General features: G+C 31.7%; 4 protein-coding genes across 11 annotated transcripts; 2 read left to right on the top strand and 2 right to left on the bottom strand.

The window, feature by feature from the left end:
- The first annotated feature begins 5,753 nt into the window (after window positions 1–5,753).
- On the top strand, window positions 5,754–9,271 carry LOC127265088 (uncharacterized). Its single transcript, XM_051294771.1, has 10 exons — window positions 5,754–6,361; window positions 6,449–6,516; window positions 6,829–6,899; window positions 7,006–7,275; window positions 7,403–7,563; window positions 7,640–7,695; window positions 7,783–7,835; window positions 8,474–8,603; window positions 8,726–8,823; window positions 8,921–9,271. The coding sequence occupies exons 1-10, from the start codon at window positions 6,096–6,098 to the stop codon at window positions 8,990–8,992; spliced, it is 1,245 nt and encodes a 414-aa protein (XP_051150728.1). The 5' UTR covers window positions 5,754–6,095; the 3' UTR covers window positions 8,993–9,271.
- Window positions 9,272–11,343: 2,072 nt separating this feature from the next.
- On the top strand, window positions 11,344–12,968 carry LOC127264935 (EPIDERMAL PATTERNING FACTOR-like protein 2). Of its 3 annotated transcripts, none has more exons than XM_051294541.1 (4): window positions 11,344–11,979; window positions 12,074–12,108; window positions 12,196–12,424; window positions 12,566–12,968. In XM_051294541.1, the coding sequence occupies exons 1-3, from the start codon at window positions 11,901–11,903 to the stop codon at window positions 12,421–12,423; spliced, it is 342 nt and encodes a 113-aa protein (XP_051150498.1). In that variant the 5' UTR covers window positions 11,344–11,900; the 3' UTR covers window position 12,424; window positions 12,566–12,968. The 3 variants fall into 3 exon arrangements, with proteins under 3 accessions (XP_051150498.1, XP_051150497.1, XP_051150496.1); XM_051294540.1 differs by having other exon boundaries at window positions 11,345–11,979; window positions 12,533–12,967; XM_051294539.1 differs by having other exon boundaries at window positions 11,353–11,979; window positions 12,196–12,960.
- A 1,479-nt stretch (window positions 12,969–14,447) lies between these two features.
- On the bottom strand, window positions 14,448–16,430 carry LOC127264933 (uncharacterized). Its single transcript, XM_051294531.1, has 2 exons — window positions 15,785–16,430; window positions 14,448–15,454 (listed from the first exon to the last, which is right to left on the bottom strand). The coding sequence occupies exons 1-2, from the start codon at window positions 16,411–16,413 to the stop codon at window positions 14,710–14,712; spliced, it is 1,374 nt and encodes a 457-aa protein (XP_051150488.1). The 5' UTR covers window positions 16,414–16,430; the 3' UTR covers window positions 14,448–14,709.
- An 827-nt stretch (window positions 16,431–17,257) lies between these two features.
- Window positions 17,258–20,768, bottom strand: LOC127264934 (inositol-tetrakisphosphate 1-kinase 3-like). 6 transcript variants are annotated; one of them, XM_051294536.1, is made up of 11 exons: window positions 20,300–20,448; window positions 19,575–19,649; window positions 19,445–19,477; window positions 19,045–19,097; window positions 18,835–18,955; window positions 18,622–18,714; window positions 18,398–18,505; window positions 18,132–18,308; window positions 17,971–18,026; window positions 17,806–17,890; window positions 17,587–17,729 (listed from the first exon to the last, which is right to left on the bottom strand). In XM_051294536.1, the coding sequence occupies exons 4-11, from the start codon at window positions 19,063–19,065 to the stop codon at window positions 17,665–17,667; spliced, it is 726 nt and encodes a 241-aa protein (XP_051150493.1). In that variant the 5' UTR covers window positions 19,066–19,097; window positions 19,445–19,477; window positions 19,575–19,649; window positions 20,300–20,448; the 3' UTR covers window positions 17,587–17,664. The 6 variants fall into 6 exon arrangements, with proteins under 6 accessions (XP_051150490.1, XP_051150493.1, XP_051150492.1 ...); XM_051294535.1 differs by having other exon boundaries at window positions 19,575–19,683; window positions 20,300–20,447; XM_051294533.1 differs by lacking the exon at window positions 19,045–19,097 and having other exon boundaries at window positions 17,258–17,729; window positions 19,575–19,656; window positions 20,300–20,768.
- Window positions 20,769–22,396: the final 1,628 nt, after the last annotated feature.

Here is a 22,396-nt window from a genome sequence, read left to right as displayed (position 1 = left end):
AAAATTTTAAATATACTAATTTGTTATTTTAATTTTAATTTATAATTACTTTTATTAATATATTTCAAATTATTTATTGATAATATAATTCTTAAATTCTTGTGTAAAAGTAGTATTTTTTTTATAATAAAAAATATAAATTTAAATGAAAAAAATATAGAAAACATACTCCTTCCATTTATTTGGAAGGATTGTGCTATTATTTTATCAATTAAACTTATAAAATAATTTATACTTCCTCCCACCCTCCCACAATTAGGTATCCGTTTATATTTTGCACGTAATTTTTAAATATAGTAGAAATAAAATAGAAATGACTAAAATAACTTTATTAGTATGGTGTGACATACAGACAATGACATTTGTATAATATATTATAAGTTGTAAGAGTATTTGTAATATTAGATAGACAGTATAATTACGAAATGAATATTTTATTATGAGATAAACTAAAATGAAAAAAATAAATAATTGGTTATGGAAGAGAAAGAGTAATAAATAATTTTATTAATTCACTATTTTATCAACTATAGTAAAATGGGACATTTAAAATATAAAGGCTAAATTGCACAAAATTCACCCGTGGTTTCATGAAATTGCACCAAATATCCCATACTTCTAAAACTGCGTCAAACTCCCTCGTGGTTTCATAAATTTTGCGTCTAACTCCCTCAGTGGTCTTTATTTAACGGTACTTGACATAAATGCGCTTAAACTGCGAATAAATTTTAGAATTTCAATTTATAAACCCCTAAAATTACAAATATATATATTTATTTTTACATTTACCCTAAAAAATAGTAAATATATTCAAAAATAGTTATTTTTCTCAGGTTTTAAGAGTTTAGTTTTACTATTTTTTTAGGCTAAACATATAAAAAAATATATATATATTTGTAATTTTAGCGGTTTATAAATTGAGGTTCTAAAATTTATTTGCAGTTTGAGCGCATTTAGGTCAAATACCGTTAAATAAAGATTGCTAAAGGGGTTAGACGCAAAGTTTATGAAACAACGAGAAAGTTTGATGCAGTTTTAAAAGTATGGGAGATTTGGTGCAATTTCATGAAACCACAGGTAAATTTTGTACAATTTAGCCAAATATAAAATACTCTCTTTTGAAAGAATTATTTTAGGGTGTGTTTGTTTGGGGATTTTGGATTTTGAGTTGGAATTTGAATAATAAAAATTTTAAATTTAATTAGTTGTATGATGTGATATAAATAGGCATTGATGTGATATTTTGAATGTAAAATTAATTTTTAATATAATATAAAAAATAAAAAATAAGTATTTAATTTGATATTTTTTTTAAAAAAAATTAAATAAATAGTAAAATTTTATTAAAATCCTTCAACCGAACAAACCCATATTTTTTTATTTTTGTCCTTTTCTAAAACTATTGGTGACGTGGCGAGAGAGTGAAGGATGGTGTGTATTGTCACAATAGATACAGAAGGGATTTGACATTTGTTTTGACCTTGTACAGTAACTTATTCATAATTTTGTGTGTTAGAAAATCCGCCCCGCCCGGAATTTGCGCGGGACATGAGGTGGTGGGGTTTGCTACAGTGCCCTTGACGGTGACAGTCGTGACAGTGACAGTCACAGCCATCATGCAATAAAGATGACATGACCATACACACAACAACTCTCATTACTATTCATCTATTGTTTGGGTCTGTTTGGTTAAATGATTTTATCCCCGCATTTATAATTTATTAAACTTTTAAATTGTGTTTATTTTTGTGATTTGTTTTTTTTTTTTATTTTACTATTTCAAAAATTATTTTTCTTAAAAATATTAAATTAAATATTTATTTTTATTTATTATATTACACTAAATTTAAATTTTATATTCAAAACATCACGTCAATACATATTTAAACTATTTCGATTCAAAATTTGACTGTTCAAAACCAAAATCCAAAATCAAAATTCCACAAATAAACACACGTTCATTATCTTTTTATTTTGGTTAAATTAGATACAAGAATTTAAATAAAGTATAATTAATAAATAATAAAAAATATTAATAAAAATAATGATAATGTAATAAAAACAATTATTTTATCCGGTAAATTATAAATATATCATTATACATGCAATTAATTTATACAAAAGTTAGAAGACAAAAATATCAAAATTTTTTATACACTTATACTCACTAATAAAATATTACTCAATCCGTGCTAACTCAAAGTACTTTTTTTTACAATTTTTGTCCGTTTACTCCAAAATATCAATTTTTTATTTTAATATAATTAATTTTACACCAATACTAATATATCCTTAACTTTGATATAAATTACAAATATAATATTACACATACAATTACTTTTTATATAAAGCCAAATGGTAAAAAATGACAACTTTTTATACACTTTCATTCACTAATAAAATAATATTATTTTTTAATATATTACAAAATTTCAAATATGACCACTTTTGAACCGGAACAAAAAGAATACTCCCTCCGTCCCGATACAATAGTCCTGTTTACCATTTTTGTCCGTCCTAAAACAGTAGTCTCATTTCCATAATATTATTATACAAGTATCAATATTTTTTACATTAATACACTTACAAAGGCAAAAAAATTTTTTACCCGTATATTTTACCCACTTACTAATATAATATTAATATTTTTTAAATTTCGTGCTAAACACAAATTATACTATAATTTTGGAAAGAAAAAATATTATTTTTAAATTTATTATAAAACTTCAAAAGAACTTTTTTACCTCTGTGCTATAGTTCAATTGATTGGGTGTGTGTTCTTCAAGTGTTTTTATTATGGGTGTGTTTGTTTGAAGAATTTTTGTGGATTTTTACTATTTATCCTAATTTTTTTTTTCCAAAAATATGAAATCAAACACCTATTTTTTATTTTTTATATTATACTAAAAATCAATTTTACATTTAAAACATCACATCAACCCCTATTTATATCACATTATACAACTATTCAAATTTAAAATTTTTACTATTCAAATCCCAACTCAAAATTCAAACCCCCAAACAAACACACCCTATAAAAATTTATTATTTTTATATTATATATATAATTTTTTATACTTTATATAAAATAATTTTCTTTCAAACTATTTTATACAATAAAACACCATTTGATTCTATTTATAATATATTATGTGTTTGTTTGGGGGTTTTGATTTTTGAGTTGGGATTTGAATAGTAAAAAATTTGAATTTGAATAGTTGCATGATGTGATATTTTGAATATAAAATTGATTTTTAGTATAATATAAAAAATAAAAAATAGGTGTTTGATTTTATATTTTTGGAAAAAAATTTTGGATAAATAATAGAATTTTATCAAAATCCTACAAACGAACACACCCTAAAAGTTTTCGTATTATTCATAAATAATAAAATATCTTAGAAAATATATTACTAAAATTATTTTTATTTAATACATTATATTTTATATACAAAATTATTAACATTTATTTATATTACATAAAATATATTTTTAATCCAATTATTTATTATTTTAAAATTTATCAAAAAATTAAAGTTTCTATACTTTTTATTTAAACAAAACATATTAAAATTTTATATTTAATTAATATTTAATATGAAATTAGTGTTTTTTTTAAAAAAAACATAGAGTTCAGAAAAGCCAAAGAAAATTTTTATAATGTTGGCATTATTTTCTTAAAAACAATTATCAAATTAAATATATATATTTTATAAAATGTCATATTAAATATTTATTTTTTATTATGTATAAAAATTTTCAAACTCTAAAATTCTTTTAAAAAAACAAATTGTCTTTGAAATTTACTTGATTGTACATTTGAGAATCTTTTTAGAATTAAGAATAATAAAATTTTAAATTAAAATAATAATTTATAATATATTAAATATAAATTACTCATTTAGTTCGAAATATCTATTTTCTATTTTTTAAAAAAGAATAATCATATATTAGTATCAAAATACTTTTAAATTTTATTCATCTTAACAGTCTATCTATTTTTTTATTTTGGTATGTCTCTTAATAATTTATTCATTTCTTCTTTTTTTTTTTTATTTTTATTTTTATTTTTTATAAGTAATTGTACTATCTACGTATCATTACAAATACCTTTCAATTTACAATATATTACACAAATGTTATTATCTTTATATCATACAACACTAATAGGATTAATTTAGTATTTTCACTTATATTTCTACAGTATCCTAATATAATATTAATATTTCTAAAACTCCGTGAAAAAAGTTAATGAATAAATAGATATGAGTCGAAAAGGTATTTAAATTACAATCATATCATTTTAGATACAATTACCTACATAAATTCAAAAACAAAAATATCAAAAACTTTAAACACTTCCACTATTTAATAAAATATTATTATTTTTTAATTTACTATAAAATTTTAAAAAAATCTATTTAATTAGGGACTGATATACAATAAAATAATTATAAATTAAAATAATTTAATTAAAATTTTTTAAATATATAAATTATAAAATTTTAAATATAATTAAACTATAAATATTTTATGTAAAACAAAAAAGAATAATTTTTAATATAATAAATAAATAAAAACATTTAAATTTATTTTTTTTAGAAAAAAAAAAGAAAAAAGGGAGAAAAAAGTGTAAAGAATGAGGTAAAGCCCCAAACAAACAATCGACGAGTAATACCGATTGTTTTACATGCTCACTACATGGTCTCAAATTATTTTCCAAACAGGGCACAAAATATGATGGGCTACAAAATGGGCCTGCCTAGGCCCAAGACGGCCCATTTCATCCTCTATGAAATTACAAAATTACCCCCAAAGAATATTTTACTCCATAATACGTCAGTCAAAATCATTGACAAGGACAAACATTTTTAATCTCATTCTAATTATCAAATCAGATCACTAATCCAACTTAATAATATATATATATATATTTATTAATTAGGCTAAATTGAACAAAATACACTGCGTTTTCATGAAATTTCACCAAATCCTCCGTATATCTAAAACTGCCTCAAACTCCCTCGTAGTTTCATAAATTTTGCATTTAACCCTATCAGTGGTCCTTGTTTAACGGTATTTGACCTAAATGCACTCAAATTGCGAATAAATTTTACAATATCAATTTATAAATCCCTAAAATTACAAATATATATATTTTTATATTTACTCTAAAAAATAGTAAATATACTAAAAAAATAGTTATTTTTTAAGTTTCAAGAGTTTATTTTTACTATTTTTTAGGCTAAATATATTTGTAATTTTAGAAATTTAGAAATTGAGATTCTAAAATTTACTTGCAATCTAAGCGCGTTTAGGCCAAATATCGTTAAATAAGAATTTATAAAAACATGAAAAAATTTGAAGCAGTTTTAGAAGCACATAAAATTGGGTGCAATTTCATTAAACTACCTGTGGATTTTGTAAAATTTAACCGTGTTGATAAGGACATTTGAGTCCAAGGGTGTGCTTGTTTTGGGGTTTGGATTTGAGTTGAGATTTGAATAGTAAAAAATTTGAATAGTAAAAAATTTGAATTTGAATAGTTGTAAGATGTGATATAAAGAAGTATTGATGTGATGTTTTGAATGTAAAATTAATTTTTAGTATAATATAAAAAATAAAAAATAGGTGTTTGATTTGATATTTTTGGGGGAAAAGAATTGGATGAATAGTATAAACCCAATCCAATTCCCCAAACAAACACACCCTAAATGGAAAAGGTGGTTTGGGTTCTTAATTCCTTCCAAGCTCGGCTGCGCCAACCCAAATGGAAACTGGTTTCTGCTGATCTTCTAGAATCTAGGTCGAGATTGTACCCTAAATCCTCCATAACCATAAGCACTTGTTCTAGAAATGCAATTTGACTCAGATCGTACACATTGGATGACTGGAAGTGTTGCTGTGCCTAGAAATACACAATTTCTATTCCAGAAAAAGCGATACATGACACTTTTGAAGTGGTCAATCTCGGCACTCTCCGTTGCTTTCCGTCCTCAAATATCTCTCACTTCATAGCAGGAATTGATGTGCTCATTTTTGGTAAGCTCTGTGATCCGTGCGCGTTGATTAATTAATTAATTGGTCGGTTGGAGATGGAGAACAGTGCGGCAACAGCGAGAGAAGAGAAGGAAGGCTCGAGCGAGGGCGGATTGAGTGCTCAGAGTATGAAGGAAGGCAAAACCATGTCGCGGCGGAAGAAGAAGAGCTTCCGTTATTTTTTGCCCAAATTTGGGTGTATGAAGCTGGACGACGACGTTTCGAGGGACGACGGCGGGAGCTTTGACGTGGAGGCTAATTCCGGAGAGAAGAATCAGCCGCCGACTCACCTGGTTGTTATGGTCAATGGAATTATTGGCAGGTTTGTGTTCTAACATATAATACGTATTTGGAATAAGATTGGATTTGTGATTTGTCGGTGAAATTGTTGTTTGACGTGTCTCTGCAGTGCTGAGGATTGGAAGTATGCTGCGTATCAATTGGCTAGGGCTTATCCGAATGATGTTATAGTGCATTGTGAGCTCGATTCATCTCTGAAATTTCGATTGCAATCTTGCTGTGTTTTTCATCATTTGTTGCATTCTGTTCCAAATTCCAGTGTTTCCTGCACATGGTATTGCTACGTTTTTCGTCAACTAATCGATAAGCAAAATCGTAAACTACATTAATTTGTTTGTAGTTAGCTATACATGAAATCCAATGCTTGTGTGGTTCATTGAGATACTCTTTTTTTGGAATCCTTCATCGTTGTTATGGAAGCTGAGGAGAGTGTTTTTTACTGTCTGTAATCTGGAAATGCGCTAACATTGACGAAAATGTTATGTCCAGGCAGCGAGTCGAATGCATCGAAATTGACATTTGATGGTATTGATGTTATGGGGACAAGATTAGCGAACGAGGTTTGTAATGAATTTCACGATAAGACTTTTAGTCGAGCTAGAATTATGATTGCTACTAGTATCGATACAGGTTAAGTAAAGGGTAATTGCTTTATTGATATTTCAGGTGATTTCTGTTGTCAGTCGTCATCCGGCGCTTCAGAAGATTTCTTTTGTAGGTCATTCTCTTGGTGGATTGGTGGCAAGATACGCCGTTGCGAAGCTTTACCAACAAGATTCAATAAGGGAAAAATCCGGTGAAGGAAAGGAGGAGGATAGTGGAAATGAGCCGCGGATATGTTTAGAAGAGAAAACAAGAGCATCAATTTGCGGCCTCGAACCTATGAACTTTATTACAGTCGCAACACCACACCTTGGATCGAGAGGGCATAGGCAGGTATATCAGTTTTGTACATTTCTATTTTTCTATAACTATTGACTACTTGCTTTGAATTGATGAACAAATTTGCGACTTAATTCTTCGCCGTAAATGAATGAACTTATCGTAGTAAGGTTTATTGTAGGTTCCTATGTTTTGTGGAATTTACAACATGGAGATATTTGCGATGCGGACTTCATGGTTGTTTGGTCCAACGGGAAAACATTTATTCTTGTGCGATAATGAGGACGGGGAATCTCCGCTCTTGCTAAGAATGACCAAAGACTCCGAAGAACTTATGTTCATGTTAGTACTTTTCTTCTGATTTTCAATGGTTGTTTGTTTGTTGAATCTGTGAAGTTTAATATTGCACTTATTACAGCTCTGCTTTGAAGTTGTTCAAGAGGCGCGTTGCCTATGCTAACGTACATTTTGACCGTATCCGCATCCGTTTTCTTAGTGTATCATCTCTTTACATTGCATCTTGAACTGTGAGTTTTCAATGGCCTTAACACTTGATGTTAGATATTGTTGGATGGAGTTCGTCGTCATTGCGCCGAAGGAACGAACTCCCAAAGGTAAACATTACAAGTTCCTGTAAATATGTTTGTTCCGACTAATCTATATATATATATATATGGGAGAAGTTATTGTGCTGATATATATATGTCAAACATTTTGTTATGTTAGTTGAAATCATGTGCTAACAATTCTATTGTTATAGTGAACTATGTTGTCAGCTGCTAAATTATGATTTTGGAGTTTTGCAGTAGATTAAAAAATAATACTCCCTCCGTCCATATACAAATCAAACATTTACTTTTGGTTCGGTGTTTAAGAAATAATAGTATTTTAATTATAGTGAGTAGTTAAAAGTAGTGTAATGACATTTTTGCCTTTGTTTTTTTTGTATAAAAGTAATGATGTGGTGTAAAGTAAATTATTTTACGAAGGGAGTAGTATTTTACTGTATTAGTTATTGAAAGTTTCAAAAAGTTTTGACATTTTTAGCCTTTGTCTTTATGAATAAATGCGTGTAATGGTATGTTTGTAATTAAATTAAAAATTAAAGAGTATGATTACTTTTACAAAAATAGGAAAGAGACACTTTTTAGTAGGACAAACGAAAACTATAAAAATGATACTTTGAGTTGAGACGGAGAGCGTATAATATGGCAATATATCTTGCTAAGTGTTTGTTTATTTTTATTTTTAGCGCCGGAGTCTTCTTAGAAATGCAAAGTACCCACACATTGTCTACGAGCAGCAATCGAACACGGGCAACGCTCAAGAACTCCCGTTGGGGGTCAAAGTTATGAGACGCAGGAGGACACACGATATGGAAGGTGACCTTCATTTTGTTCCATGTTGGGCTCTCGGTTCGATTTTGTCGCTCGCTCTTTAGAACTTGATCGTAAATTATTACAACATATTGATCAGCGATCTTTTCTTGTTTATTACAAAATAGAAACGATGATCAGAGGACTAACCGGACTGAGCTGGGAACGAGTCGACGTCAATTTTGGTGGAAGCTCGCAGAGATTTCTCGCACACAACACAATTCAGGCATGCATCCTTTCATTACATCTAACGCCTACATTCTGTCCGGTTCTTACATTTAAAATCGAGCACGCCGTCTATAATATTGCACTACATCGTTTAGGTCCAACATTATTGCATCAATTCTCACGGCGCCGATGTAATACAACATATGATCGACAACTTTGCGCTATAGGAACAGAATCAAACCTATGTTCTTCGTATCCCACGGTCGCTCGCCGGGCCGGTATTTTTCGAGGAATTCTTTGTCTGAGACAAAATATGCAGGAAAGAGGTAAATACATTTTTCCAAATTTAGAAATTCTGTTGAGATTAATAAGTTTTTATGAGGAATTTTATTTATATAAATGATAAATCTTTAGCATGGCTGTGTTAGCTGTAAAAAAGAATGCAGAAAAGAGAAGGATTCTTGTTTGTTTTTGTTTTGTATATGGATTTGGCCAAATTTGTTTGATGTTGTGGCAGCATTCTGAGATTAAATCCTAGCCGTTCAATATGTCAAAAAAATTTATGTGTATTTTCGAGTGGACCAGCACAGCACTATTCACATTAAATTCAATAACGCTTCAGTATTTCACATAATTTATGCAGCAATTATGAATACAATATTATATAAAATACAAAAAAAAAAAAAAAAGGATAAAATATTTCTTTTTTTCGAGTTAATAGAAAATATATTAAAAAGTTGATAAATGTATAATGTGATATGTAAAAACAAAAAAAGGAAAATAGTTATTATTGAGTAAAGTAAGGGTGTGCTTGTTTGGGGCTTTTGGCTTTTGAGTTGGGATTTGAATAGTCGTATGATGTGATATAAATAAGTGTTGATGTGATGTTTTGAATGTAAAATTGATTTTTAGTATAATATAAAAAATGAAAAATAGGTGTTTGATTTGATATTTTTGGGGGAAAAATTGGATGAATAGTATAAATTTAATCAAATCCCCCAAACAAACACACCAGTATATGCAGGAGTTATATATATATTTGTCCATATCTCATCATATTTATAATACAATATATATTATATTATAACTCAATATATGTTATTTTGTAATATAAATATTAAAATATATATAAATATATGTTAATTAGTTCTATAAGTATATGTTGAACAAATTAGCATCATGACCTGATCACCACAGGATCGGCCAAATAAAAATAATAAGATTGTACGTAAATAATACTGTGGATAGATGAAATATATATTTTCATCTTATTAAATTATATGTCAAATTTTATTTTTTAAATTAATAGTTTTGATTCTTATTTATTAAATTAGTTATTTAATTTTTAATTAGCAATTCATAAGCTTTTTTACACTGTGTTTGTTTGGGAATTGGATTTTAAATATACTGTTCATTTTTTTTCTCCAAAAATATAAAATCAAACATTTATTTTTTATTTTTTATATTATACTAAAAAATTAATTTTACATTCAAAATATCATATCAATACTTATTTATATCACATCATACAACTATTTAAATTCAAAAATTTTACTATTCAAATTCCAACTCAAAATTCAAACTCTCAAACAAACACATAATAAATTTATGTTTTAAAATTTCAACAATTAATTGTTAGATTATAAGCAAAGATTGTAATTAAAGATTAAAGTTGAAATAATTTAATTGATGAAGGATAAACAATAAAAATACATATATAAATAGAGACTTAAAAATAGGAGAGCTGAAAATCCGAAATTAACACGGAAAATACCATAACTATTTTTTATCCAATAAAAATTGTTAGAAATTTTGGGGAAAAATAATGAAATTGTGGAACTATATATATAAATAATACAAAACAAACTTGATAGACTAAGTAATCTAATCTTATTAACAAGATCAAATTTAGATATAAATTTACTAAATCTAAAACTGAATATCTAAAATATCTCAACAAAAATTAGACAAAATTGAAAGCCATTGACAAGTTGAATGATTTCTTGCGAGCGAGCTTATAAAGAAATGATGGGGTGGGTCATATGAAACAAGTTTTAATGTAAAAGAGACCACAAGTAGAGACCAAAGAATGGGTTTTGGAAAAATTCGACTATTTTACAGAGGTCGAGAACAAACAAGAGAAAGATGAGCAAAATTTAATGAAAGAAAATTTATTTTTTATAACAAAGATGAATTAAATTCATATTTTTATTATTTGAACTTTACATTTCTTTTAAATATATATATATATATATATATTCTTATTAAATATTTTATTATACATCATATAAATACCAAATACTACAAATTAAAAATTTTAAAACCCGCACACCCTAAATTTATTAAAAAGGTTCTTTAAATTTTTTTAGTTTTTGAATCCATTATATTAATATAATAAAGTTTATTATATTTTTATTAAAATCTCAGCTCAAATATAATTAATTTAGTGGAGGAAACGGGAGAGCAAAATCTTGCGTGTATTTGAAGGATTACATTTACACAGTACACGCACTGACTGCTGACTCCACCCCCAACCCCACCCCCACCCAATTAAAATAAAATACCCATCCAATTAACTAAATAATTAATTAATCCAATACAAGATTGATTAAAAACCAAAAACATATAAATTAAAAGAGGATAGGCAAGAGAGAGAGAGATGATAATATTCATTGAAAGTGAAAAGCCATGGGAAGAACTGACTCACAAATCCCTTTCTTGAGTGAGAAAACATTTGGATTTTGAAGATAGGCCCCCTTTTCTTGTCAGCATCATTTTCCCCACATTCTTCTCTCTCTCTCTCTCTCTCTCTCTCTCCATTTCTGATCAGATCAGATCAGAACAGATTTTTGTTTCTTCCCCAAACCTCAATCTCAATTTCAATTTGCAAATTGCAAATTGGGGCTCATGAAACGAGGACTTCACCCCAAAGGAATTAGCCCTTTCCTCTCCAACTTTTTCCATTTCCTCAAGTTGCTGTCTCTCTCACTTTCCATCTCCATCATTGCAGCACTGCAACACCCCAAACAAACTTCCAAAAAAAACCATGGATAATGATCATCATCATGCATTCATATCTCAATCCTTACTATTATATATATAAGAGTCGATTCTTTTCCCCAAACATTCTGAACCATGATTTTCCTAAGAACAAGTAGGCTGATCATTTGCATTCTGGCTATCTCCTTCTTGCTAAATTCTGGTTTATCTCGAGGTGAATCACTCATCGATCATTCATCTTTCTTCCCCAAATTGCACAACATTCTGATTACCTAACTGACTTTTCATCAATTACTGTGGTTTTTCAGCTAGGCATTTCGTCGAACACCCTGAAGGCAACCTGGTAAGACTGTTTTTTACCTAACTAATGGTTGATTGATTTCTGTTTCCTTGAAAGCTAAAGTTGGCTGCTGCATCAATGGAAGTGCAGAGGAGATACCGAGAAGAGGATATGAAGTCGATGGGATCGAAGCCGCCGAGGTGTGGGAAGAGGTGCAGGTACTGTAGGCGTTGCGAGGCGGTGCAGGTCCCCATTTCGGCCATGGATAAATCGAAATCGAAATTGAAAACCCTAAATTGGAGGGGGGATGATCTCTCGAATTACAAGCCCATGTGCTGGAAGTGCAAATGTGGAGACTTCTTCTTCAACCCTTGGTGAGGTGAGAGGTTCTTCGATTTATTTCTGGGGCTTTTTCCACATCTTTCTCCATTTTGTGTTCTTGAGCGTGAATTGAAATTGTTTGGGTAAAATGTCTGTCTGCATAAAGAAATAATGAAGATTTCGCCATTGTAATATGAAGCTGATCGCGTCTTGCTGCTCTGCTCTCTTCTCTCAGCGTATCGTCTTTAGGCAGAAATGGATTTTGAATTGGGACCGGGACCAATATAGTATAACGGTCCCGGACCCTGTAATCCAATACTGGGTGATAATATTAATAGAGGTGTCTTTGGTTGTTCCAATTTTCTATTGTTCACCATTTTTTAAAACATTAATCAAATATAAAATATATTTTTGGTTATATTATCAAATATTTAAGGATTATGATAAAAATATTTGTTTATATTACGATTAAATTAAAATTTTATTGCTTACAATCTCAAACACAATTTTTTCTCACCCACATCCAAACACATGAAAATGTATTTCTTTCTTTTTTTGTCCAAACACAATTATTTATTTATTTATTTATTTATTATTGTAAGGCTCGTGGATTCAAATTCGGACGTCACCTGCCACACATGATAAAATGTATTCCTTTTTAGAATTTTATAATAAACTAAAAATAATAATAATATTTTATTAGTCTGAAAATATGTAAAACTTTTTGATAATTTTATTTTTTTTAACTATATATATAGTTATATATGTAATGATATATTTATAATTTAAATAAATATTATTTTTTTTTATATTAACTTATAATTATTTTTATTAAAATAAAAAAAATCACAATTAATGGAACAAACAAAACTAATAATAAAAAAATACTTGAGACAGATAAAATAATTTTTTATAAAAATATATTTTTTATCCCAACTCAATATATTTTTTTATTATTTTCTTCTATCTTATTACCTTCAAAATAAATACTCCCCCAAAATAAGTGTATAAATTGTTTTTAAATATTCATTTCAATGGCCATATTTTTATAATATTTGTTTACACCATTTTCAATATAAAAAATTATTTACATTTTTCAATAAAATAATATTATCTTCTGGTCAATTTAAAAAATATATATATTTACTTTTTACACAAAATTTAGTATATATTACTTTTATTTTAATAATAATTAATTTTGATAAGTAAAGAGTTATTTTTCTTTAGTATTATCTTTGATTAGTGTATTATTTTACGTGAGACTGTAAATACAAAAATATTTATAACAATATAGTTAAATTCATATATAGCAAAACAATTAAATATTTTGTATTTCTAAATCAAAACCCCTATTACTAATACTCTTCCTGTTATCACTAAATGTACTAAGGGTGTGTTTGATTCGGGGATTGAATTGGATTTACATTATTCATCCAATTTTTTTCCCCAAAAATATCAAATCAAACACCTATTTTTTATTTTTTTATATAATACTAAAAAAATCAATTTTACATTCAAAATATCACATCTAACACCTATTTATATCACATCATACAACTATTCAAATTCAAAAATTTTACTATTCAAATCCCAACTCAAAATCCAAACCCCCAAACAAACACACCCATATGTGTGCTCAAATATTAAAATATAAATTTCAATAAAAGTGAATAATAATAATAATTTTTTATTTTCTATAGTAAAAAACAGTTTTTTTTTTTTTTTACGACAAATCTCCCACGTAAGAGGTGACCAATAAGTGTGCAAATGGACTCAATACTACAACATACAATAATTTACAAACTATTGGGTTCTAACCCAGATCATAAAAAAATGTAAACATTTAAAAACTTTAAACGAAGAATATACAGTCAACATTTTAACAATACCCACAACAATAATCAAAAGTGACAATGTGTAAAAAAGAACAAATATTAAAACATATTATACCATTTCAACATCATCTTTCTCAAACAGCAATTACATGTCACTTTTGCACACCAATCAACCAAAATTAAAATATTAACACACTTCCAACTCCACACATCTACAAAAAAAAAAAAAAAAAAAAAAAAAAAAAAAAAACCATTCACCCACCCACCCATTCTCGTTCTTCCTCAAATCTGTACACAAATCCTATTTGTAGTTAGTCATAAATATCTACTCATCCCCCAATCAGTCCCTTAAAATCACTCACACCAAAAAACAAAATCAAGAAAACAATCTATCCCTAATCAAATAGACATCATATATATATATATATATATATCATATATGTGTATACGTGTGTGTAATTGTCACTTAATTTCATCAACAAAGAAAGAAAGATTAATTAATGATCAATCAAAAAAGTAAATCTTGAGGAGGGCAGAGTTCCTTACGTAGTTTATGAGAGAACAGCCTGCAAGCATCCACACTCAGGTCCAGCGCCGCCGCCAGCGCCACGAAGGCGGCGGCGTCCTCCGTGCATCCAACGTGCTGCACGCTCACCTCCACCAGAGGGGCGGCCACCGCCTTTCCCCGGCAGCGGCGGTGGTGGCACGCCTCGCCAGCTATCCTAGCCAGCATTATGAACCCTCTGTACATGCTATACGGCCACAGAACGTATCCGTAGTCCCCGCTGCTTCGTGGGCTGCAGCCAGGCGAAGCGCCTGCGCTCCCCGCAGGAATTCCTCCATTGTTGCCGGATAAGTCCATCACGAACTTCCCTCCCTTGCTGGAGCTGAGAGCCGACTCGGCTAAGACGATCCCTGCAGCTGCAGCTGAGTCGGGAATTAGTTCGAATCTGTAGCCAATCCCGTCGGCTGAGCCGTGCTCGCGCCATGCTTCTAACCGACCCCACGGCTTCCACGTGCCGTCTCCGGGCCGGAGAATGAGCCAACAGCCGGGGTTGGATCGGCTCACCCTGTCAGAGCCCGGCGAGGCCACAAATGGAGTCACCATTGATGCGACTGCAACTGGCGAACCGGAGAGGTCGTGGATTGTGATCGACCAGCCCTTTCGTTCTTTTCCCGGCCTTTCTCTTTCACTGCCAAACGAGCTTAACCATCCCCGGGGGCCGCCGGCGCTGTGCTCCGGCGGCAGAGATCTAGCAATGTGCAATTCAACAGAATACAGTTAAAAAGAAATGTTCTGGTGGAACTAACATTGTAGTTTACTCCAACTTCAAAGTATGGTTTCTTTCTTTAATGGCGATGGACATTAACCAATCAAGGAAAATAAAATCTATATTCACGCACAGACAATATCCAGACAATATCTCCTTTATAAATCATATTCCTTCCATAGATTTTGAACTCTCAATTCAATGGCATCATTAGTTAAATCTAAAGTTGAATTATCCAAAGCTGCTTTAACGTACAATCACAGAAATGCCATTGTAAAGAGTAATTCCGAATTTAGGGTTTTCTTCGATTACCTGGAGCGCTGATTCCGGTCGGCCGTGCGGAAGCTGAACTTGCAGGTGAACACAGGCTGACGAACACTGCCTCGAATTTGGAATACGTGCGGGCTGCATTCCGGCTCGCCGTCGAACTCGAACACGAATCTAGGATCGGGCTCGGCCTTCACATTCAGGTGAAATTGTGCGACTCCTTTCGAATCCTTCCACAAATTAATCCATCCGTTCTGGAAAACCACCGCCCTAGACTCCGCCGCCGTCAGATCCAACGGCACGCAAACTTTCCCCAGCAAATGCCCCGATTTCACACCGCACGTCACGCCGCGGCGGCCGGAGTAGACCGAGATTTTGAGGTACGGCCGTTTGGAGGTCGCAAACAGGGAGGATTTCCCGGTGAGCCTGTCGAGATCGGTTTTGCTGAGGTGGAAGCTCGCGGCGGTCCCCACCGAGTTCCCGTCGGGGAATTGCGAGCTCTCCGGCGGAATGTAGGGGACGGCGGCGCTCTGCAGGGCGAAACTCTTCAACTTAATAGTGCAGAAACACGGCGAAGTCGAGGGATGCACGGCGCTGCGAGCTGGCTTCGCCGCCACCGGGAATTTGAGCGCTAAATTCCCCACAGTCAAGCGCACAAACGTACACGGATCCATCGCCGATCAATTTCCCTCTCCGGTGAAGCAGAATCCCCAATTTCCCGAACTTATTAGGGTTTAGCCGCCGACGGCGCAGGTTTGAGAAAAAGAGCGTAAAGTTCTAACGTGCACGGATAGCGGCGGGAGTCGAATTACAGCAGTCCATAGGGACGCGCGCACCACTCACCTCTTTCTATATGCACTTTTCTGTTACTAACTTTAAACTCAAATTTTTAAATAAATAAATTAATTAGATATAATAGTAGTGGCAATTTAAAAGTAAATAAATAAAATTCATAATTCGATTTTCCTAAAATTAAATAAAAAATAAATTGACGGAAGGGGGTGGGGTGGGGGGTGGGGTGGGGGGTGGGGTTATGGATTTGGTGGCATATTTAGTAGTCTGCTAACATACCTATATGCATAGCTTACAGCTGTCGCCAGCCTGTCGCTAAATGTGCGCCAGTCGGACTGAAGTTGACGGCAATCTGAACTGCATCCCAACTGAAATCCCCAAAATGCCCTCCAAATAGTATTTGAAAGGACGGAACTACCCCTCTTTTCCATATGCTCAAAAAGGAATTACTTAATTTATAAATTTTCTCTCGTTTGGGATTGAATTGAATCTGCGGCTCGTTGTTGGTGGCCGTTAGATATAAGATGGAGGGCTCCTATTTCGACACGTGGCAGGAGATCTAGCTCTTTACTTTCAGCGTCGACAGAGATGAGATCGTGCGGTCGGATGTTGCTGTGCGCTAGCTGTCTAAAGTATTTATTAGTTACTACTATAAATTAAAGGGCTTTAATTTAATTTAATTGATTGCATTTCCTACAAATAGTGGGATCATAACAAACAATTGAATTGAATGAAGAAAATTAAGTGCATTGAAAATTCACAATACAAATTATAAAAAAATTGATCATATATGCTAGTCTAAATTCTTTATTGAACTCGTTTACTATGTCGATCGATACTATGTTCTATTATTTTATTTTTTTTATGTAACATTCAACTATTTTTATTTTATGTCACAATCAACTAACTAAACGACAAGAGCACAAGTATAAGAACTAAATGTACCTGTAAACCATTCCTGAATCAACGTCGTAACCGAGCGTCGCCACGAGGAAGAATATTTGTCTCGAATGAATCCAGCCATAGACGACGACGACGAATTGCCGCAGCAAGAACGCGCATTACATGATCAGATACGATCAAATCAGCACAGGCAAGCTGCGATCTTCTTGGAATTACCCGATCGATCATATTTATTTGTGTTTCGCCAGATTCAGAAGGAAATCTGTGAATATATGCTCGGGCATTTTTCCATACCCTGGAGGTTAAACGCCGAATTTTATGGTCAAGACGATGTAATTTCAAATAATAAACATCCTTGTAATTCGACGTACCTGGAAAATAATTGATATCTATGACGTAATAGTGATCTGGTGTCCCGAGTTCTCGAATTATATCCATGTTGAACAGCTGAAGGCCCTGTTCATAAGCATCGATGGATGATCAACATAGATTCCGGCTAGCTTAGCGACATAAACATCCCAAAATCACGGGTGTACCAGCCTTAGCCTCAGTTCCCGAGCCAGTCTCTCGAGCAACGGTTGTGGAGGAAGCTCTGTGCCAAATCACAAACTAAGGATAAGAAATCTCGAATTGGCTTCCGGTGAATAGATAAGACGATACAATTTACCACCGTAAAAAAATAAAACTAACAACTTACCAGCAATACGAGGATTCAGGTCTGCTTCATCGGCAGAAGCAGCAGCGCAAGATACTCTCGGAAAGCTATAAACACCAGCGTTCTTCGACAATTCGTGTTTGCCGATGTCAGGCAAGGAGAAACGCCTGACGACCTTTATTGCTTCGCCGACTACGTATACTTTGAAGAGCAGACCTCCTAGAACATGAATAAGGAATGTGTGTGTAAGAAAAGTTTCATTCAAGTTATTGTCCGTTGCAAAAGACGGCAAAGGATCTCTTACACACCGTGATTAATGAATTCCTGCAGAACGAGTGGCGGTTCCAACATTCGGAGGGAGAATTCGTCGTATGCCAATGATAGCTCGTGCGAATTTGCAACCAAAGGCTTTGCCACTGAAGTATGTAGCAATTTTATCGTGAAAGTTCCATTTAGACAAACAAGATACAGTTATTCGATAAAAAACTTAAAGCTTTCCATAAAATAGTTTTATTTAAATTTGGAGATCTACCAATTGGTAGCCTCAGCCTAGCCTTGTTCACTGCACCGGGGATAGATGATGCGTCTTTCTTGATAACCAATTGCTTTGGGACACCGACTTTTCCTACAATCAGCGTATATTTAAGTATCACTCTTCAAAAATAGTTGAAATTATATGCACAAATATGTATAAATCGGTTATAAATGCACCAATTCCATTCAAGGGAATATCTTCCAGACTTACCCAAGGAGCTTGGCAGATTCAGGTTAGCAACATCTTGAAGCATAGACTGACGGTTGTGCAGTTGCTGTACGGCGTTGGGTGGATCAAGGACTGTGACCTCTGGGTGTGTGCTCCAGTAATCCTTTGAACGAAGCAACGGGAAAATGATTGTAAAAGAGTAAAAATTTTGTATACAGTCATACGATAATCTCAAACCCATAAATGTACTACATTTTCATTTGCACAGGGCATTAGAGCAAACGGAATCAGGAAGATCGAAATCCCTGAAATGAAATAAGTGGTGAACTAGTGAAGTGGCAATAAGGTTGCAAAATAATAATCTAGGTCTCAAATTAGAAGTAAAATTAAGGAGCACAAACAAAAGTCGATGCAGAAAAAAAATTGATTTCATCTTGACTGCAGATGCAGCTGGCGATCAAAAGCTGTAACTTAAGTTGCAGTCCCAAATGTTTCGTGTGAAACTACTAGAATAGTTTTAGTTAATGCTACACCGACTTCTTTAAAGGAAAAAAGATATAATAAAATTCAAAACTACAGCAAAAACTCCATTGTTGATCCCACACTACCACCAAATGAAAACTTGCAAGCCATTAAACATTGTGTAACATACCTCAAGCATTCGTCGCCATTCTTTTCCAGATAACTGCATGAAAGACAACAAAACAAATGTACATCTATCTCTCATATAATCATGAACGAAATCGGATTAACAACTGGCAGATAGAGTACAAGCAACTCACCTTGTGCAAAACAATGTCGAAAGGACCTTGATCAGATAGGGATCTACTCGGGTCAATAACTACAAAAACAATCCCCTGATTCCTGCCTCATCATAAGATCAGGGAAGTACTACTTGGATACAAATTAAATTACGAAAACAATTAACACAGCTTGCTATTCACATCAAAATAAGAAAATATAAAAACAGATTCACTGGATTCAAATCAAATTTTACACCTAAAAATTCAGATATGCAGCATGTGGACAACTAAACAATTGACAACGAACATGTAATGTGAGTTGTGGCACATTGTTTTACACCACATGATTCCCTGGTCTTCGTGTAGATTAATGTTAACAAAAAGTGTTTTCCAAAATTTGAATTCCAAATTCTAAATCTCAAATTAAGTGAAGCAAACAATCCTCGCAGTTTAGTGATCCCTAATAGACATTCCCAATCGATACAGAAATGTGCCTAACAGTTCAAATCGAACAAGAAACTTAGCACGACAGAAGCACCTGTCGAATAAAAAACCATTATATTGCCCAAATTCCTTACAAAGACGAAAATCAACAATTCAGGACCGTCAGCTACAAACCCTAGAAATCAGATACATTCAAAATTGCGCAGCAATCCGCAGTTTTCTTCGTATAGTTTCAAATAAGAACAAATAAATAATTAATTAACAGGCCATAAAACGACAGGGGAAAAAGGAACAAAGAAATTTTACATTTCACGACATACCTTGCAAATCGTTCAAACTGAGGCTGAAGAAAACTCTTAATTTTCTTAGAAGTGAGAGCATATCCGACCACGACGGTCTTCACCGCCGAAGGAAACCCTCCACCTAGCGCCGCCGGCGCGCACTTCCTCTGCGCCGCCACCATTTTCTCTTTCTCCACTTCTTCCCTTTCCTCCTCTTTCCTGCACGCTACTATTTCCCCTCCCATCCTCCAGTTACTTCGAAACCTCTTCTCACTCACACACACAGAGAGATATCGAATCTCACTCTCTACACACACAATAAATTTGTATCGGCTGGAATTTCCGATCAAGCCACCACAATCTTTCCTCGTTTATCCGTTACAAAAGCGATTCAGCTGGTTGTATTGATTTCTGGCAAACTTCTTGGCCGAAAAGGGATGGGATTGGAGGAGGAATCGAGTGGAAAAGCGATATGAGCGAGCGAGAGAAGGGGAAGGAAGGGTTCATTTGCATGTGGCCGAGTATTTCTACGCACACGAATACGGGCCGGGTCGGGTCGGCGGCCCGAACAACATTAAAGGTATAAGGGTGTGTTTGGCAAGATATGTTTGTTTTTCTTTTTCCATGCTTTTAGGAGTTGTTTGATTTGGTTTTAAAATTAAAAAGCAAAACTACATAGAACAACATTTATGGGTAGATTTTATACTATATTGTCAAATTAAAAAATGATTTTTATTTAGGGTGTGTTTGTTCCGAGTTTGGATTTTGAGTTGAGATTTGAATAGTAAAAATTTTGAATTTGAATAGTTGTATGATGTTATATATAAATAGGTGTTGATGCGATGTTTTGAATGTAAAATTGATTTTTAGTATAATATAAAAAATGAAAAATAAGTGTTTGATTTGATATTTTTCAAAAAAAAAAATTGGATGAATGTTATATTTAAAATCCAATCCCCAAACAAACACACCTTTAGTGTTGTTGCAAGATACTCCCTCCATCCAAACTCGAAAAACTATTTTTATCATTTTCTTGTGTTCCACTTCAAAGTAATTTTTTTTTCAGTAAAAGTAATCATACACTAATACCAAAATACCCTTAAATTTTTTCAAAATTACAAATATATCATTACACACGCAATACTTTTTACATAAAATCAAAGGAAAAAATATCAAAACCACTTACATATTTTCACTAGCTAAACTATTATTTTTTAATCTACTACAAAACCCCCAATGACACATTTGGATCGAGACAGAGGAGTATAGCCACAGATTTTGTTATGATTTGGTCAAGTCAGCATAGTGCTGATTTGACTAGATTAACATATCTATATTATAAATATGTTGAGAGATATGTATAAAAATATATCGGTCAACTTTGTAACATATGTTTGATTAATGTCTATTTGTTTTATATAAAAAATTCCTCACATCATTTTTTTTAAAAAAAAAAAATTAATATATTACAAATATTCATTATTTTTTATATTACCTACACAATTCTCGCATAAAAAATAATATATTTTCAAAACAAATACACCCAACAACTAATAGAATTGAAATGATTATTGGTGATATTTTTCATATAAATTTTGTCTTTTATTTTTAAATTTAGGATGTGTTTGTTTGGGGGTTTGAATTTTATTTTTAGCAGTGAAAATTTTAGATTTGAATAGTTGTATAACATGATATAATAAATAGATATTGATGTGAAATTTTGAATATAAAATTAATTTTTAATATAATTTAAAAAGTAAAAAATTTGTGTTTGATTTAATTTTTTTAATTTTTTTTTTTTTATAGAAATAGTAAAAATTTTGTAAAATTTTGCAAATAACCCACCCTTAATGTAAATGTATTGACTTCAATAAAATATAAATTTGAAAATATTTATAATATGAAATGTGATTAAATTTTCTAAAATATTGAAATAAATAATTTTTTTATATAAAATATAAAAAATTATATAAATAATATAAATATATAAAGATATGTAATACTCCCTCGTTCCCATAACAAAATATTTATTTTTTTATTTTAATATGTCTCATAACTAAATATCAATTAGTAACTTTACTATCTACTTAACATTACAAATAGCCTTACAACTTACAATATATTACGCAAATATCG

The sequence above is a fragment of the Andrographis paniculata genome, unplaced genomic scaffold (assembly GCF_009805555.1).
Source record: "Andrographis paniculata isolate CXL003 unplaced genomic scaffold, ASM980555v1 Contig71END, whole genome shotgun sequence".
NCBI lineage: Eukaryota > Viridiplantae > Streptophyta > Magnoliopsida > Lamiales > Acanthaceae > Andrographis > Andrographis paniculata.
Note: the sequence above shows the minus strand (reverse complement) of the source record. Positions and strands in the feature narration are given on the sequence as shown.

Bases quoted from the DNA above. Each gene is read 5' to 3' on its own strand.
- LOC127264935 (XM_051294541.1), top strand. From the start codon at position 11,901: ATGATTTTCCTAAGAACAAGTAGGCTGATCATTTGCATTCTGGCTATC. The intron at 11,980-12,073 runs GTGAATCACTCA...GTGGTTTTTCAG, and splicing joins AAATTCTGGTTTATCTCGAG to CTAGGCATTTCGTCGAACAC. The intron at 12,109-12,195 runs GTAAGACTGTTT...ATGGAAGTGCAG, and splicing joins AACACCCTGAAGGCAACCTG to AGGAGATACCGAGAAGAGGA.
- LOC127264934 (XM_051294533.1), bottom strand. From the start codon at position 20,505: ATGGGAGGGGAAATAGTAGCGTGCAGGAAAGAGGAGGAAAGGGAAGAA. The intron at 18,309-18,397 runs GTGTGTAAGAGA...TTCATGTTCTAG, and splicing joins GCAGGAATTCATTAATCACG to GAGGTCTGCTCTTCAAAGTA. The intron at 17,730-17,805 runs GTACGTCGAATT...TTTAACCTCCAG, and splicing joins AGATATCAATTATTTTCCAG to GGTATGGAAAAATGCCCGAG.
- LOC127265088 (XM_051294771.1), top strand. From the start codon at position 6,096: ATGGAGAACAGTGCGGCAACAGCGAGAGAAGAGAAGGAAGGCTCGAGC. The intron at 6,517-6,828 runs GTGAGCTCGATT...TGTTATGTCCAG, and splicing joins GAATGATGTTATAGTGCATT to GCAGCGAGTCGAATGCATCG. The intron at 7,276-7,402 runs GTATATCAGTTT...GGTTTATTGTAG, and splicing joins GATCGAGAGGGCATAGGCAG to GTTCCTATGTTTTGTGGAAT.
- LOC127264933 (XM_051294531.1), bottom strand. From the start codon at position 16,413: ATGGATCCGTGTACGTTTGTGCGCTTGACTGTGGGGAATTTAGCGCTC. The intron at 15,455-15,784 runs GTAATCGAAGAA...GCACATTGCTAG, and splicing joins GACCGGAATCAGCGCTCCAG to ATCTCTGCCGCCGGAGCACA.